The 16156-nt window shown below is 33.9% G+C and overlaps 1 protein-coding gene across 1 annotated transcript; it reads right to left on the reverse strand.

Annotated features, from left to right (window-relative positions):
* Nucleotides 1–5081: 5081 nt before the first annotated feature.
* LOC130645327 (serine/arginine-rich splicing factor 5-like) lies at nt 5082–9200 on the reverse strand. Its single transcript, XM_057451291.1, has 8 exons — nt 8941–9200; nt 8745–8815; nt 8466–8600; nt 7576–7660; nt 6799–6872; nt 6580–6673; nt 6299–6387; nt 5082–6038 (listed from the first exon to the last, which is right to left on the reverse strand). Exons 1-8 carry the CDS (start codon nt 9151–9153, stop codon nt 5390–5392), a joined length of 1410 nt encoding a protein of 469 aa, XP_057307274.1. The 5' UTR covers nt 9154–9200; the 3' UTR covers nt 5082–5389.
* Nucleotides 9201–16156: the final 6956 nt, after the last annotated feature.

The raw sequence follows: 16156 nt of genomic DNA on the forward strand, positions 1-16156 counted from the left end.
TCAATAATACCTCATCTCAAATGGGTAAAATTATTAGCAACATATATAATACAACAACTTATTAATTGGCATGCAAATTTGTGTCCATTTAATTTCGAAGAACATTTAAAGGGGTATGCCTGTAATGATATCCGGGGGTAAAATAAAATAAAAATCTCTAAGTAAAAAAAATTAATAATAATAATAAATATATTTATAAATAATGAACACGTATAAAATTTAAATTAAACGGATCCTGATATTTTAAATGAAGAATAAAAGTCGTGTGTTATATACTTTTGTATATAAAAAATCAAAACCACCCCCTGTCTATCATAATAATCCTGAAATGGATGAGTGGGTTTTTAACTTTCTTTTTTTGTACCTCAAGCATGCATGTTACCTTTGAAATCATGGCTAAAGTTCTTTTCTGACAGGTGTCTTGCTCATTCAAACTGTGAGAGAACTGTTATCTTATGTCGGTACCTTTATGTATAAAATTCTTTGTTTTGCTGCTAAAGAAAAAAAGTAGAAAAAAATGAATGAATGATCAACTTTTACTAGTGTTAGGCCTGAACTTTTGAGCTTTTATTTTATACTGTCACTAAAATGGAAAGTGTATGTTTTAGCTCCACCATCCTAAATAAGCAAAATAATTAACAAATAAAACAAACAAATCAAACGTAAACAATAAATAATTAAATAAATAAATAAATAAATAAACAAAATAACAAAACTTAATAACCGGTTCTGTTTTTAAATCGGGACAACAGGCGCTAGGAAAGAAATTGGAAACTTACACAACCTGGTTTTATGGGATTGCAACTTTGTGTAATATTTGGTGGCGGGGAAATACCACCTACAACTGTACGTATGACGCCACAAGAGCCATGTGTATTATTTCCTATCCCCTCCAATATTTTAACGGAAGGATTAAATAGGTTGTATTCATTTTTATTAATTTGATAATTATTAGAAGTGCGTAATATGGATATAAAAAAAGTGCAAAGCAATGACGTCGACCGATAAAAAAATTAAAATATATTTGAGTTGTAATATTAGACTGGGTAATCTAATGCTTATATAATATATTATTATATATATTATATATATTTTTTATTGGTTATTAGCCTTTTTCACATTTTTTAACAAATTTAGAATAAAGTATTGGTCGATTTTTCAACAATCACCTAACAATTACTTTAAGAATTATTTAAAGTTCAGGATGGAGATATTTTAGGAATCATTTAAATCAAAAATCCTCATTCATAAAAACATGTGCAAATATACGTCATGTTACCCACCTCACACTGAAAGATTCTCTCTACACATTAACAGTGCGGAGGCGCTAAAAACTATTATAGAAATATAAACACGACACATAAAATCTGACCTGAAGCTATCTGTTCTTTTTATCAAGCCTTTTTAAGGTCGATTTGTTCTTATTTTTCTTTTAAAGTACGAACGAAAATTATGAATTCTTTTATTATATTTTCACAAAATATATGTGTTTATAAAAGAAAAATAAAGATATTTATAAAAATAGTTTTATATTGGTAAGAATCAAGCCTTTATTAATATTTCGCATATTTTGTTGTTGGTTAAAAAAGAAGCGGCCACAAGCAAAAACGAAAAATTCGCATCCTGTATTGTTCTTATATTATGGCAAAATTAGGACTTTGGTTGGTCTATGTTTTGAAAAAGGTTTGATTCTGAAGCTCTTCTCATCATATTATTATTTTTCGGCGAAATCTGTAAGGCTCGTGTTCTGACAAAAGAAGCATGTAATTCAATAGATTTTAAATTTAGAGGGACGAGTGTCTTGTTGTTTTTAGCATTACCAATGCAAACATTTCTAGCTACCTCAATATTTTTATTCGCTCTAGTGTATGAAATTATATACTAATCATCAGAGTTCATCGACAATGGCTCGCCGTAGTAACGTTTAAAATACCAACTGTTAGTTTTTCATGCATGTATGAAAATTTAAAAAATAACATTTTGTGGTGTGTTAAAACTTTGTTAGATGATGATGATGATTTTGTCTCAATAAGTTTAGTCAAATGTGACATACTACAAATTCCAAAAATTAGGAATATCATTTTCCACCTTGAAAAGGGTGAGACCTATTTTCACATAAACTGCAATTTACCCAGGATAGCTTCTTTAGTTCCTAATGATACTCTTATCAATGAGGGTCCTGCGAAGAGAGTTATATTGCATTTAAAGCTCCTATTTGTGTTACAAAAGACGTGTAACCAGACAACCTCCTGAGATATCATTCCTATTCTCAAGCTCAACGCAAAGCAGAAGTAATAGATTTACTTTTCTATAGTCTCTGGCATAACTTGCCGACGATTGAACCACGTCATCAACCTCGTTTCCAGGGCATTCTTAAAAATTGAGAAAATTGTTGACCACTAGGGGCTACAAGAACCTAGGGATGGTTGCCACGATATTATTCCACACTGGAAGCGAACGCTCTACCACAGGGCCACCAAGACAATAAGGGTAGACAGGCTTGAAGTCTCTTCGAACCTCATTCTAGTACAGTGGTGTAGTAATGAATTTATAATTTAAGGTTCATACATTCCAGTCGGACGTAACCCTGGTGCAAACCTGGTATTGTATTCACGTCGCATTTACACGATTTGTGCCGTGGAAATTTGCCAACAAACCTGAATACGAAATAGCGAAACAAACATGGTTTTTCTTAGACGAGTTTAAAATTTATCACTAGGCTAATGAAAGAAAATGTTAGCAAGTTATGCTTATAGTTTGACCGAACAGGACATCCTGCTAATTTATTTTTTTAGTCAAAAAATGAGCCCTACCATGAAATATTTAAATTCTACCTATAATATGAACAGTCTAAAACATTTAAAGTTATTTGTGAAATACCTTAATCATTTTCGCAATATAAGTGTAGTAAAAAGTCACAAAATTTTGTACGCTTCCTCAACAAAAGAATTTTTTCAACTTTTTTATTGACCTTTTCTAGCTAATTCAGATTAACCTTCAGAGAAATAAGACAAGATAAATTTTTTTTTTAATTGGCTGTGAAATTGTTTTGGTTCCGTTTTGTCAGTTGTTAACCACACTGGTTAACCCCCGTCAAAAACTCCCCAGCAAGGCCAAAATCACAGAAATGAGTAAACATTTTCTTTCACAATCAACCCTACCTGCGAGTAATTGACTCTCCCCAGTCTTCTTTATCTTTACAACTCTGTCCTTGGGGCTCTTCAGGTTCCGCTGTCCGTATGACAAATCTGAAGAGGTTGCTTTTCTTGCCAATTTATTTTTATTTTGGTGTAAAAAAAGTTATTTTAACCCATCGTAATTACATTTAAATTCGATCTGTTATTACTTGAAATTTAAAATGTTGTATGAGCCACAAAACAAACAGCCGGCGTACATAATTTGTGAGTCATTTTAGAACACATGGCTTTTGATATGTTTTATCTCTAATGAATGTTTTATAGATTTGCAATGTTTAAATGGGCATTTAATTACATGCATGTATTGTTTTTTCACACAACACCCTATGTGACATTATTTTTTAAAAGATAAAATAAATAAATACATAAATAAATAAATAAATAAATAAATAAATAAATAAATAAATAAATAAATAAATAAATACATAAATAAACAAACAAACAAACAAACAAACAAACAAACAAACAAACAAACAAACAAACAAGTAAATACGTGTGCGATTAAATAACAATCTTTATTTCTGGAGTCCTTAATTTTGCCTTTTTTAATAATTTGTATTTAATGCATTGTTGGTTGCTGTAATAACGGTTCAAGGGTAAAGAGACTCTGGGGACGAGGGTGACCAAAAGTTTTGTATGCATAATAAGAGTGGTCATTCAAAATTTCAAATTCCTGGCTTCGCTACTACCAGTTTAAAGGTAATAAAGATTAGACATCAACACCTCGTCTCAAGAGCTTTTCCTGTTTATAACATTCTCGGAACAACAACATAAAAAAACATTCCATAAAATATTCCATAAAATTGCGGATTAGCCCTTCAGGAAGAGCTTACACGCAGATTACAGAGAAAATACTTTGCACTACCAAACACTAGGGTATAACTATGTATAATAACTTATCACATCTTAAAATTTCTTCAAGATAAGAAGAGCTGAGGTCGGTTTTCATAAACGTAAAAATCGTTGAGTAACATCTGTACAACTCAAGTTTTTTGGAAACAAGTGTTATACAACAAAGTGACACGACAACAAATGTTTGTAGAGGCTTTTACACCAGTTGCGCACGATAAAATGGAATCTAAGCTTTGCGTGATTTTTACCTTGTTTTTTTCACGAAAATCCGCGGCGTTAAATTTCCACGAAAATTTTCAAAACTGAACGTCCGTGAATTGAAAATGTCGTGAAAATTTATATTTATAATATTACACTAAATTAATAAACGCAAAATGAGGTAACCATCGTTAAAATTGTCTAGATAATTATTATAATTATTTTTTATAGTTAAGATGAAATGGTTAGCAAGAAAGCACACAATAAAATAGTTACAAAAGCTTAAGTCATGGATACATATACTGCAACACTTTTAAACAGATTCCTTAAAAAACCCAAGAATTTTGCCATTAAAAGCAAATTTATCAGATATTCTTTGTTAACTTTATAAAATTGCGAGTTTGAATGCAAAGTATGAAATTTATTAACATGCTAATAATAGGCGTTGTCTTTTTATCCCCAACACACAGACGGAACACATACAAGAACACAGACAGGAACACAGACAAGAGAACACATGACAAATACAATAAAAAGGACAGGCGAATTCATGGATTCGTGCACTGGCTTGTAATACACGTTTGCCGAATTACATGTTTTTTTTAAAAATTTAGAATTTTGATATTTTGACTTTAAGATCATATTCAACATTATTGAATCGGTGAGTTTTTTAACTTTCCGACATGTGAAAATGCTGTTGTGGTGTATTAATGTTTTTAATTTGTGCACTTGCACTAATAATCATTGGTCAGAGGTCAATCAATGTTTCTTCTTTGTATGAATCTGAAGATTTCACATAAAGTTTCAGGTGAGGATTTCAAAAATCACATTAAGTTTGTTTGAAAGTTATTATTTTCACCATAGTTAAAACATACAAAATCGTTATTTCTTTTAAAAGTTGAATTATATCTTCTGTGTGCAGTGGCATTACTCAGACAAAAATCTGTATTCGGTTTCTTTTATACTTAATCAGGTAATATCAGACACAAACTGCATGCAAACTTAATGATCCAAAAAACTTGTTATGAAAAACGTTAGCTTCTTAACGCTACTTTAATACTGTCACTGAAATGGGGTAATGCAAAGTTTAAATTGTCCCACTTAAACATTTACAATTATGTACAAACATGACTCTGCCGGGCTTATTCGTCTTCCGCTTCTTCGTCGCCATTTTGCGTCGGAGAAGCTTTCCCAGCACTACGCCTACTGCTACGGCGAGTTGTCCGTGTTGGCGGTGTTCTCTTTGCTCGAGCGCGTTTTTCAGTTGCATTGTGTTCTTCTTCATCACCTTCTTCATCATCATCTTGATTTTCTTCCTCCGCTTGATCTTTTTCTATATTTTCGTCGACTTGCTTTTTCTCACTTGTCTCTTCTTTTTGTTCGACGCTCGAATTATTTTCTACAGGTTCGCCATCTTGAGATTCGTCCTCATCCACCTCAACTTCTTCTTCAATAACCTCTTCGACAATTTCTTCAACTTCTTCCACATCTTCGTCATCCTCCTCCAGTTTTTTATCACCGTCTTGCTTCTTTGCAGCATCTGTTTCCATAGCGACATCATCACTCTTGTGACTTTTTGAAGCGTCGTCATTACCTTCAGCTTCACCGTCAGATTCAGAATCAGAGCCGCCGTCTCCACCAGCTTCTTTACGACGACGTTCTTTTTTCTGTTTGACACTTCGTTCGGCTTCTTCGAACTCCTCGTCGTCGCTTTTTTCATCTTTTTTTGATCGTTCGTCATCAGAACCTTCGTCTGAGCCTGATTTAGAAGCTGAGCGGCGCCGACGTTTTCTAAACAGCGAGCAAGAAAAACGTTACAGGACCAGACACGCAACCAGTTTAGACCCTTTTGTGAGTGTGAAAATCTTCGTAAGATAAACTTTTAAACTACGAAGAATCAATAGGCAATAAGAATTAATGCGATAAGCGCTTGCCAATTGAATTTTTTTATAAATTTAATATTAGTTTGTGAAAGTTTCTTCGACTACAGTAAGTTTAAAAGATTACATTTGAAATTTTAGTTGCGAATTGTATGATCTTTAGGGAAGTACCTTTCAGGTGTTCTGGAATCTGAGCGTGAACGCGACCTTGATCTTGAATCTGAACGGGAACGGCTTCGACGAGATCTGCGTGATTCCTCCTAAAAACACAAGTTAAATAAAAACAACGACAACAACAACAAAAACAACAACAACAATATATATTTACTATTACATCATCATCATCAACAACAACAACAAGTCAAATAACAACAACTCAAACAACAACAAGAAAACAACAACAACAACAGCATTAACACCAACAAAAATGTATATTCACTGCATCAACTTACAATTTCTAACTTTATTGGCTTGCCATTGATTTCTAGTCCATCTAACTTTTTTAATGCTCGTTCCATGTCTTTCCTGGATGCAAACTCGACAATCCTTAATGAAAAAATACATGCATATTCTGGCTAAGCGGCTTTGATGAGTTAGGATACAAGAAACACACAAAAGTATTCGTTGTAATTTCTGATTGGATACAATTAACCGCAACAGAATTAACTTACCCCTCTCCAACTCTTTTTCGGTGTGCATCAGAGTAAAATACTTCACCAGCCTTTTCCATCACAGCTTTAAGATCCTAGAACAAAGAAACACCATAGAATCAAAGGGAGAGGCTGTTCGGTGTTTTAAACAACTTATAAATTACAAAGTTATGCGTAATTTTTCTTGTAGTGGGAGTTTCTAACTAGACGTAACAAAAAATCTTTTGCTAGATTTTTTACTTTCACGTGAAATGTACATATGTTTTTTGGTTGCTCCCACGGTTCACTTACCTGACCTTGCGATGAACAATCTAAATAATTTACGCGTCTTCTTTCGGTCATCTCATCATACGCGAATACAATCGACGTATATATTTTCGGGGAAGCAAATGCGACAATACCCAAACCCTCAAGCCGTTCGACAAGGTTAAACATCAATTTTTATAAATTGGACTTTTTTGGAAATCGAAACAAACATCTTTTTCTCGAAATCGAAATTCAATCGACATCGCGGATAATACTCGACAAGTCGATCGGACTGCAACAATTCGATCGATTTTTTCGACATTACCATACGAATGGTGTATATTCGCAAATCGAGACCGTCTTGTTCGATCGCAAGTATCGACAGACATTTTCGCTTAGTTAAACTACGAGCTGTAAAGAAAGATACGTAATTTATAAACAGACCAAAGTTACGATAATTTCCCGTTTAAGCTTTAAAGCTTCAGTTTTTAAGAAAAGACAAAAACAATTGAATAAAAAATCCCATCAATACAAGAAATAGTATTTACGCACGTGACTATCGCATCGAGTTGACAAATTTGTAACACTTAGTTTGTAATCACTTCTCAAAGGCGGAGATCGTCGGCTACCGTAACTCCTATGAAAAAATATACTAATAAAAGAAAAGCATCTAATTCAAGTCAACATTCGGCAATTGCCGACGCGAATGCCGACGCATTATTAAAGCAACCATGTACATGAAAATTACAATGGGAAAAGATTGCCGTTGTAAAAAATTAATCAAACAACATACTGAAGAAGAAACATTCGCGCCTCACAAAAAACGCAAAATTAAGGAAAATAACTTTCGTCAATGGACTCTTGAGAATGAGCATTTTATTAACTTTTTGTAAATTCGGGATACGCATAGGTTTTGACTATTATTTGCTCCAGGAGTTTTCGAAATAGCGTTTAAAGTTACCATAATACCAACAACGAAAAACAACAGGTGATATATAGGAAATTTTCTCATCCCCTAAAAGAATTTACATTAAAAAACCGCGAAAATTATACCTTATTATTTTTAGTTTGTGTAAACTCAGCTTTAATATTGGTCGCGAAAATCAATAACGCAACAACATGGGCTCATATTTTTATTGCCACAGTTTTGTACCTGTAAAATGTACGAATTTTATGCTCGCTTTATCAATAAAAATAAATTCTTTTTGAGCTGAATAATTACATATTCGACTTTTAGTGTGAAGAAAGAATGAATCCTAGTCTTCTCTAATAAATGCTAACATTTTGAATGACAAACAAAAATTGTATGATGTCTGTACTAGATAGCTTGTAATTTCTTGTGACAAAATATTTCTTTCTCCTTTACTGCCTGCTCATATCATAAAGCACATTAAATGTCATGTAATAATGAAAAATGTGGAAGAAGAAATTATAATAAGTACCTTGAACTGCTGCCATATCCACTACTCCTTGCGCCATACCCTCCACGATAACCATAGCCGCCACCATAACCTCCCCCACCGCCACGAGCACGAAAACCAAACTCTTTGGGAGTTCTGGCATGCTCAACTTGCAATCTGCAAAAATGAAAAAATGACTTGGAATTGTGCCGTAAAGGGTTCGCCTTCATTGCAAAAGTTTGTTAATTTACCCCTGCAGAGTCATAGGACCCAAAGACGCCATCCTACGTATTACTTTTAATAAATAAAAATAAACCTTACCTGTCTCCAAAAATATTTCTGTCATTCATTTCATATACAGCATCTTTTGCTCCCCGTGAGCTTTCGTATTGCTAAACAACATCATTAATTGCATTAGCAAAACATTTTCCAGATAAAAGCAGGAAAAATACCTTACACAGCTGCAATTACATTCTCCTACTGATATATATCAGGAGATATATTAATAAGCACTCACAATGAAACAGTAATTGCCTTTCAAAGCCACTTCCTTTATTCTTCCGAATTTACCAAAAATCTTCTCGACTTCCCTTTCACGTATATCAGATGGAAGCTTTCCAACATAAATTCGACTCCCCATCATACTTTTAGTTGGTAGAGGTGGTCTTGGGTCAAATGGTTTTGGTGCACCAAAATCTCTTGAGCCACGACTATCTCTGTAGTCAGACATGTTTGTTTATTCTGTAACTAGAGATTAAGTGCAGTTTACATAATGGAATCAAAGTTCTGAAATTTTCCTTCTATAGGCGAAGGGAGGGAACATAATTAATATTAGTAAAGGGGATAAATTAACTATAACTACACATACTTTCATATGTTATCGTGAAATTATCAAGTTTTCACAACTCAAACACTACATAATGTAACTAAATTAACAATTAAGAAAGCAAAAAAACACACTTGATGAAATTTATGCTTTATTAAGGCTTATATGTATTTCATCAACTCCCATCCATTGGTGAAGGTTTTACACATGGCCATTGAAAACTTTTCTGGTTAGACAAGGTGGTTCTTACTAATAACAGAAAGTTGCAGCATATTTAATTGGTAAGTCAGTAATGTTGACATAGCATTTTCCACAGGCAAATGCTAAAGCTGAGAACCAAGAATGGATAACAAATATACAGAAAAAAATTATCATACTTTTTTCTGACTCACCTGTAATTCTTCGCAAAAGATAATAAATATTAAAAGTGATTGAAAATACAGCTATTTTTTCACTTTTTTTTCTTAACCCTATCCAGGCCCAGGGAAGTGGAGTTTTATACAGCTGTCATACTAGCTGAGATTTTATTAGTGCCTGACAGGAGTATGTTAACAGACATATTTACGACATCCTTTTTCACAAAAAATTATTCTGCTAAATTTCTTTGATTTTAATGTATTGTTTTGACCATTACTCCTTAGAGACAACTATCAGGAGATTTTTGTTAGAGAACCGGGGAATGCTCTATGTTAAAATCTGGAGAGCAAAAATTTGAAAAGCTGTAACTTGATAATTGAACAGATCTCCTGATGTTAATTCTTCACCACATTGATAAAAGATTTCAACATCGGTGGTGTACATCACAGATAAAAACATTTGCGCAGTGGGAGTATGACATTCTGATCTATTTTTATCTTTAATCATTCATTAAATATCAAAAATAAACCTATACCTTTTATGAAACTAGACGAGCTTTGAAAATATTTTTAAGTAAAAAATGTTCATTATTACGTGTGCACTCATCCACAGATCCTTTTTGGTAATCAGCTTTTCTTGATCACAACCACCATGCTCTCTGCCATCCCATTATCCAAAAAACTTTGTGCGCAATGCACAAAATAGTGCCTTTTTTGTTATGTCTTGCAAAGTAAAGTAACAGACATACATGTTGACCAAGGTAGATTTAACTTTTAGTCAAACTGACCTTAAAAAAACAGTGGTTAAATTTACAGAATCACTTTAGCTGACCTGAAAGGAACAGAAAATTTTAAATAAGAAGCGCATGTGTCAGCCTCAATACCTCTTGTTCGTGGGATCTGAATTGTTCGACACAGTGAAAAGCATTTACGATGCTGTTATGTTACCTTTACCTTGTTGCCAATAGCCTCTTATTTGTGTTTTTTTTTTTTTTGCTCAACCTGTCCTCCAGCTCACTGACAGGTTAATGTACAAAACCTATTGTCAAAAATCAAAATAATGGATTATTTTTTTGCTTAAAAATAAATATGATATAAATAGCTTACAATTGCACAAGTAAAGACTAAAAAATAGGTAAGGAAATCCAAGCAGATAGGAAAAGACGCGACTCGCCGCCATATTGTGATTAAATTGGCTCTTTGGGGGGCACAACTTCATAAAGTGCCTCATATACATTCTGAACATCACGATACATTCTTGAGACAAAGGAAGAGCCCGTCGCAACCTTATCCCCAGGTCTCTTTGCTATTAGCGATCCCTTCTCTGTGTAAAGGCGTTTGGGGGTCAAGAAGGTTATTCCCAGGCCAGGAGGGGTTTGTTCCATTAGTCAATGGATATTTTTGTATCAATTATGAGAATCAACGCCATTCAAATCTGAATTGTCTGAACATACATAACAAAACAAAATTTTATCAGTCTGGGAGGAGAGAACGAGAAATTTATTTATTATTTTTTTTTTTATTTTTATTTTTTTATTTTACCGTTAAAGAATTTACAGTTTTCCGTAAGAATAAAATACAAATCTTAAGCTATTATATCGTATAATCTAAAGATAGGATTGCATCATATGCTGAAAATATTAGCTGAAGAGGTTGTCAGGAGCGAGAAGAAGGCTATAATAGCCTTATCACCAAGCCCCCAACCTATATAAAAAGGTTAGCATTGAAGATGATGAGGAGTTGTGTTATATGTCGTACGTTGTAACTGTCGTGTGTTCTAAAATAAATATAGATTGTCAGTAGTCAATAGTTTATGTTTTAGTTTATGTTTGAATTCGTTAAGTGATGTAATAGTTTTCATGTCGTTATCAAGAAATGTATTCCACAAATTAGGTCCTCTGCTAGTTATAGGGAACTTTGTGAATGTATAATTAATTCTAGGTTGAAAAAAAACTGTTAATTGAAAATCTGGATGGATATTTATGTTGTATCTTCTGAAACATATTATTAAATACTCTTGGTAAGAAATAACTAGAGGTAAGTCAAAAATTCACTTCGATCGCAAAGCACGATGTGCTATCGTGCGCCGAAGCGGCACAATGTCTATTGAAAACAGAAATGCACACACAAATTTAAATAGCGTCGATTCAAGCCAATTTATTAGGTCGAAACCATAAAATTACGCCATTTTACCACTGAAACGCTCAGCCCTCTCTAAAAAAAGACAAAATGATTTTGACTGTCCATACTAGTTTCATCTATACAATTTTTTTTTACTTTTTAGCATATGAAAACAATAATAAAATTTTCAGTTTTTTTAAAATTAAGTATTGTGTCCCAACAAAAGGTCGCAGGACAGGATGTTCGTTGCACTATTCCATTTGAGTTGTCGCCTTTTTCACCATAATAAAACAAAAGTAATGTTTAAAAATTTTGATTGAACAGATTTGATAAATTTGTAAACAATGCAAGGAAGTCAAAAATAACGTGAATATAAATATTTTCTTCATAAACAAGTAACCAAAATCTTCGTAATGCTTTTGTAATATTTGTTGTTGATAAAAAAATGCAGTGCTTGCAAAAAAACTTCTGCATTAATTATATTTTTAACATAATTTAAAAAAGGCGTACACGAAATCTCATTGGTTGAGTAAGTCTGCTGTACCAGGGCCTCGTGCGTTTCATCCTCTTCTTATCAAAAAACGCTACAGGCCCTGGGATCGAGGTTGTGTCCATCAAAACGATCAACGCGTGTGTGTAAAGGATCGCGTTATTTCGGATTCCCATGATAAACTGGAATCTTTTTGTATTAAGAATTTTGCATAAGTAGCTCCGGATTATGGCCAGCGAGCACTTTATACCCCCTAAGCCAAAAGGACCCAGTGAGGATGGTTACAACTGCCAATAACTACTAAATTTTTATCACTTGAGAGAAACTAATTATTTTTTAGAAGATAGGGAAATATTCATAATGCCACCATTCGTTAAAGCTTTATTAAATTCAATTAGTTTATTTCCCTTTTTTAAAGCAGAAAAAGGGCGAACTACTCAAACCGTAGAGATACTGATTATTGTTTTCTCAACGCGTCCCCCGGGTTCCAGGTCCCAACAAGTAGGGTACCTGGGTCCCTCTTTTCCAGTATGCCTGCCGTTTCCTTTATGTATACGTGAGGGACTAGTGGAATTCTTCCGACTTTATTTTTTAAGAAATCTTGTAAAGCAGAAATCTTGTAAATCTTTGGTATTTTTTGCATGTTTTTTGACGGACTTTTTGTATGTTTCGGAAAATCATGGTGTTAGCTAACTAGCAAGCTTAATACTATTCTTTAGGCAAGCCTGATATGTGAGGAAAGAGAAGGGTAGTGCTTTTGAAAAAACGTTTTAGCTAGCTGGCTAGTCCTGTTCTGCCCAATCTTGGAACGCGCCCTGTCTTAAGACTGGCCAGGGCAATCTTTCGACAGTGACAATCTGCCCAATCTATGGACGTACATGCCCAATCTTAGAGCAATTGTGGAAGACAAACAGAAGAATAAGAATTTTTAGAATTTTACCTCTTAATAGGAACTTTAAATTAAAACTTTTGTTGGAAAATCAAAAGGCCAAAAATTTATATATACCATGTACTAATATGCTTAAAAAAATTAAATCTACTCAACCATATTAGCAGCTGGCTAAACATCTCATCCAATGAAATTAACAGCTAGCAACTAATAATATGGTTGAATACGATTTTTCTGATTCTTCATAAACATAAACATTTTATTTTTAAAATTTAGTCACTACTACAAGCTGTATATAAATGCTAATGTATAACGTGCTCTACCAGCTAACTAGCTAGCTACGATTTTTACTCTACTGTGTCCAAAAACTGGTCAGGTCAATTCAACAGTACCCAAAAATACGATGTTTTAATGTGCCTGAGAATGTTTGTTGGGTCTTGCAAAAAACAGAGCTTATGTGGTACATCCCTTCTTTAAAATCTAAAAGGCGCCAAAGATGGGCCTAACATGGTCTTTTGCCCAATCTTGTGACACCCTGCCCAGTCTAAAGACTGGCCAATTTTATGTCCAAAGATTGGGCAGCATCCTAAGATTGGGCAGAACAGTCCTACTGCTTGTGTAGGATTGTAGCTATGGTTATTACATGTGGTGTAACATTATACATGTTCAGTGTGTAGAGGTCTTTTCCAGCTTAAGCTAGGCTGCAAAGGAGATTAGGCTTACTTTCCTGAAAAGGACAACTTGAGTACGTGAGTTTTTATCAATTTCCCGAAAATTAGTTCACACAAAAATTTTGAAAAATTTTGTATTTATAAAATTTGAGCAAAATTACTTTTCCTATTAATGGGTCTGCTGCACTCACACTCAGGGCATCTTAACTTTATTGTGTGCCTGGATGCTTAGTAATAATAATAATAATAATAATAATAATAATAATAATAAATATTTAAAGTGGCTAGCCCAGAAAATCACAAAAACCTATAGTTAGTGGATTGTTTCCACTGGGGGCCACTAGAACAAAAAAGAAACAAAAAATGATAAACCTTAGACTGCCTCAGCTCAATCAAACATAGTAACATTTATAATCTGTGAAAATTGAAAAGAAAAAGAATAAAAAACAAAAATTAAAAAGTTAAAAAGTGATCTCCATTAGAATTTGCCAAATACATTCGAGATGGAAGTCTTAAACGAAAGCAGACTTCCATCACAGGTCACTTGGTCTGGAAGATTATTCCACACTTTTGCAGCTCCAAATGGGAAGGCTTTTTTGCCAAATTCCGTGTTGACCAAGGGAAGTGTGAACCTGTTTTTTGAAGCTCCTCTTGTTTGATGATTATGACAGTTTTTTGTCAAAAGGAATTTTGAGCGCATGTAATCAGGAGCAATGTGATTCATGGCTTTGAAAACTAATATGGCATCGTTTTTGATGAGTAAATTATTCATTGAATATTCCCTCTCTTTCCCAAGAAAGGTACGGACACATTTTAATCGTTTTTCTAGTTTTCCCAATCTACCTTGGGTGGCACAAGCCCATGCCGAGGAGCAGTAGTGGAAATATGGCATGACAAGTGCATTAATTAAAAGGTTTTTTGTGTGAGGTGTTAAACAGGATGCAATGGTTCTAATTTTAGAATATTTAATTAGTATTTTTCTATTTATGTCATTAATGTGCTTTTCCCATTGCATTTTTTGATCAAATGTTACCCCAAGATATTTAACTTTTTCGCTCCTCTTCAAAGGAATACCCATATAGTTGATAGTTTTGTTCTCAACTTTTTTTAACTGGCTGTGGTTGCCGAAAAAGATTGTTTCAGTTTTGTCCGTATTAATAGTCATTTTGTTATTATTCAGCCAGAGGTCGACTTGCGAAAGTTCTAACTCGACCTGGGAGACAAGGGTATCCAAGTTTTTATGAGACGAAATAATTATTGTATCATCTGCATATAGATGGTGGTAGTTTGAATTGATGACAGATTTTAAGTCATCAATATACAAAAGAAAGAGCAGGGGCCCCAACACAGATCCCTGCGGCACCCCAAAAGCGTCTTCATGAAGCAGATCTGATCCTGTGTCGTTTACAAGAGTCAGCTGCATTCGGCCCGTTAAGTAGGACTCGAACCAGTCAAAGGCAGCATCTCTGATGCCAAAACACCATAGTTTTTTTAACAAAATTTTATGATCAACAGTGTCAAAAGCTTTTTTAAGGTCAATGAGCACAGCACAAACAAAGTTATGTTGGTCGAGCTCAGTAAGAATAAAATCAGAGACATCGACTACTGCAGTTTCTGTGGAAAAGAGTTTTCGAAATCCGGACTGTCTGTCATTCAGGAAGTTGTGCTCAGAAATAAAATGAGACATTTGCTCATGCACTAACTTTTCAAAAATTTTCATAGGAATTGGCAAAATGGAGATAGGCCGATAATTAGTAGGATCTGTTTTATTGCCACTTTTAAAAATAGGCGAGACCCTTTTAGTCTTCCAACATTTAGGTACATAACCAGTAAATAAAGATTTGTTGAAAAGACTTGATAAATAAATACTTAAAACTGACGAACCTGCTTTTAGCAGTCGTGAACCAATTCCGTCCAAGCCTGTAGCTTTATTAAGTTTTAGTGAACTAATTATTTTTTCGACACTTTTGGTCTCAATACGAGCCCATCGAAAATCGTGTCCGCTAACAGGTGGATTAACATTAGTAGTGTCAGAAGAAAATTTAGAGGCTAGTTTGGCACCAACACTGACAAAAAATGAATTGAATGTGTTGGAAATTTCTTTTGGGTGAGAAGTTTCTGTACCATCGTTTTGGACTACTCGTTTTATCGAGGTAGTATTGCCTGACTTATCAGGAACCAGTTTTTTTAGGGTTTTCCAAAGTTGTTTTGGCCGTTTTTGAAAGTCCTGCAAAACGTCATTATAGTACTCGTTTTTGAGTCGATTTTTGAGACCTATTACCTGGTTCCTTTTTTGTTTGAAAGCTTCCCAGTCTATGATGGATTTTGTTTTTGATGCTTTTCGTTTCAGGAAGTCTCTTTCTTTGATGGCTATTATTAA

This window comes from Hydractinia symbiolongicarpus, chromosome 5, assembly GCF_029227915.1.
Source record: "Hydractinia symbiolongicarpus strain clone_291-10 chromosome 5, HSymV2.1, whole genome shotgun sequence".
NCBI lineage: Eukaryota > Metazoa > Cnidaria > Hydrozoa > Anthoathecata > Hydractiniidae > Hydractinia > Hydractinia symbiolongicarpus.

Coding starts and splice junctions, on each gene's coding strand:
- LOC130645327 (XM_057451291.1), bottom strand. CDS start 9,153: ATGTCTGACTACAGAGATAGTCGTGGCTCAAGAGATTTTGGTGCACCA. Junction 8,816..8,940: donor AAGGCAATTACTGTTTCATT/GTGAGTGCTTAT, acceptor GATGTTGTTTAG/CAATACGAAAGCTCACGGGG. Junction 6,674..6,798: donor CGAAAAAGAGTTGGAGAGGG/GTAAGTTAATTC, acceptor TTTTTCATTAAG/GATTGTCGAGTTTGCATCCA.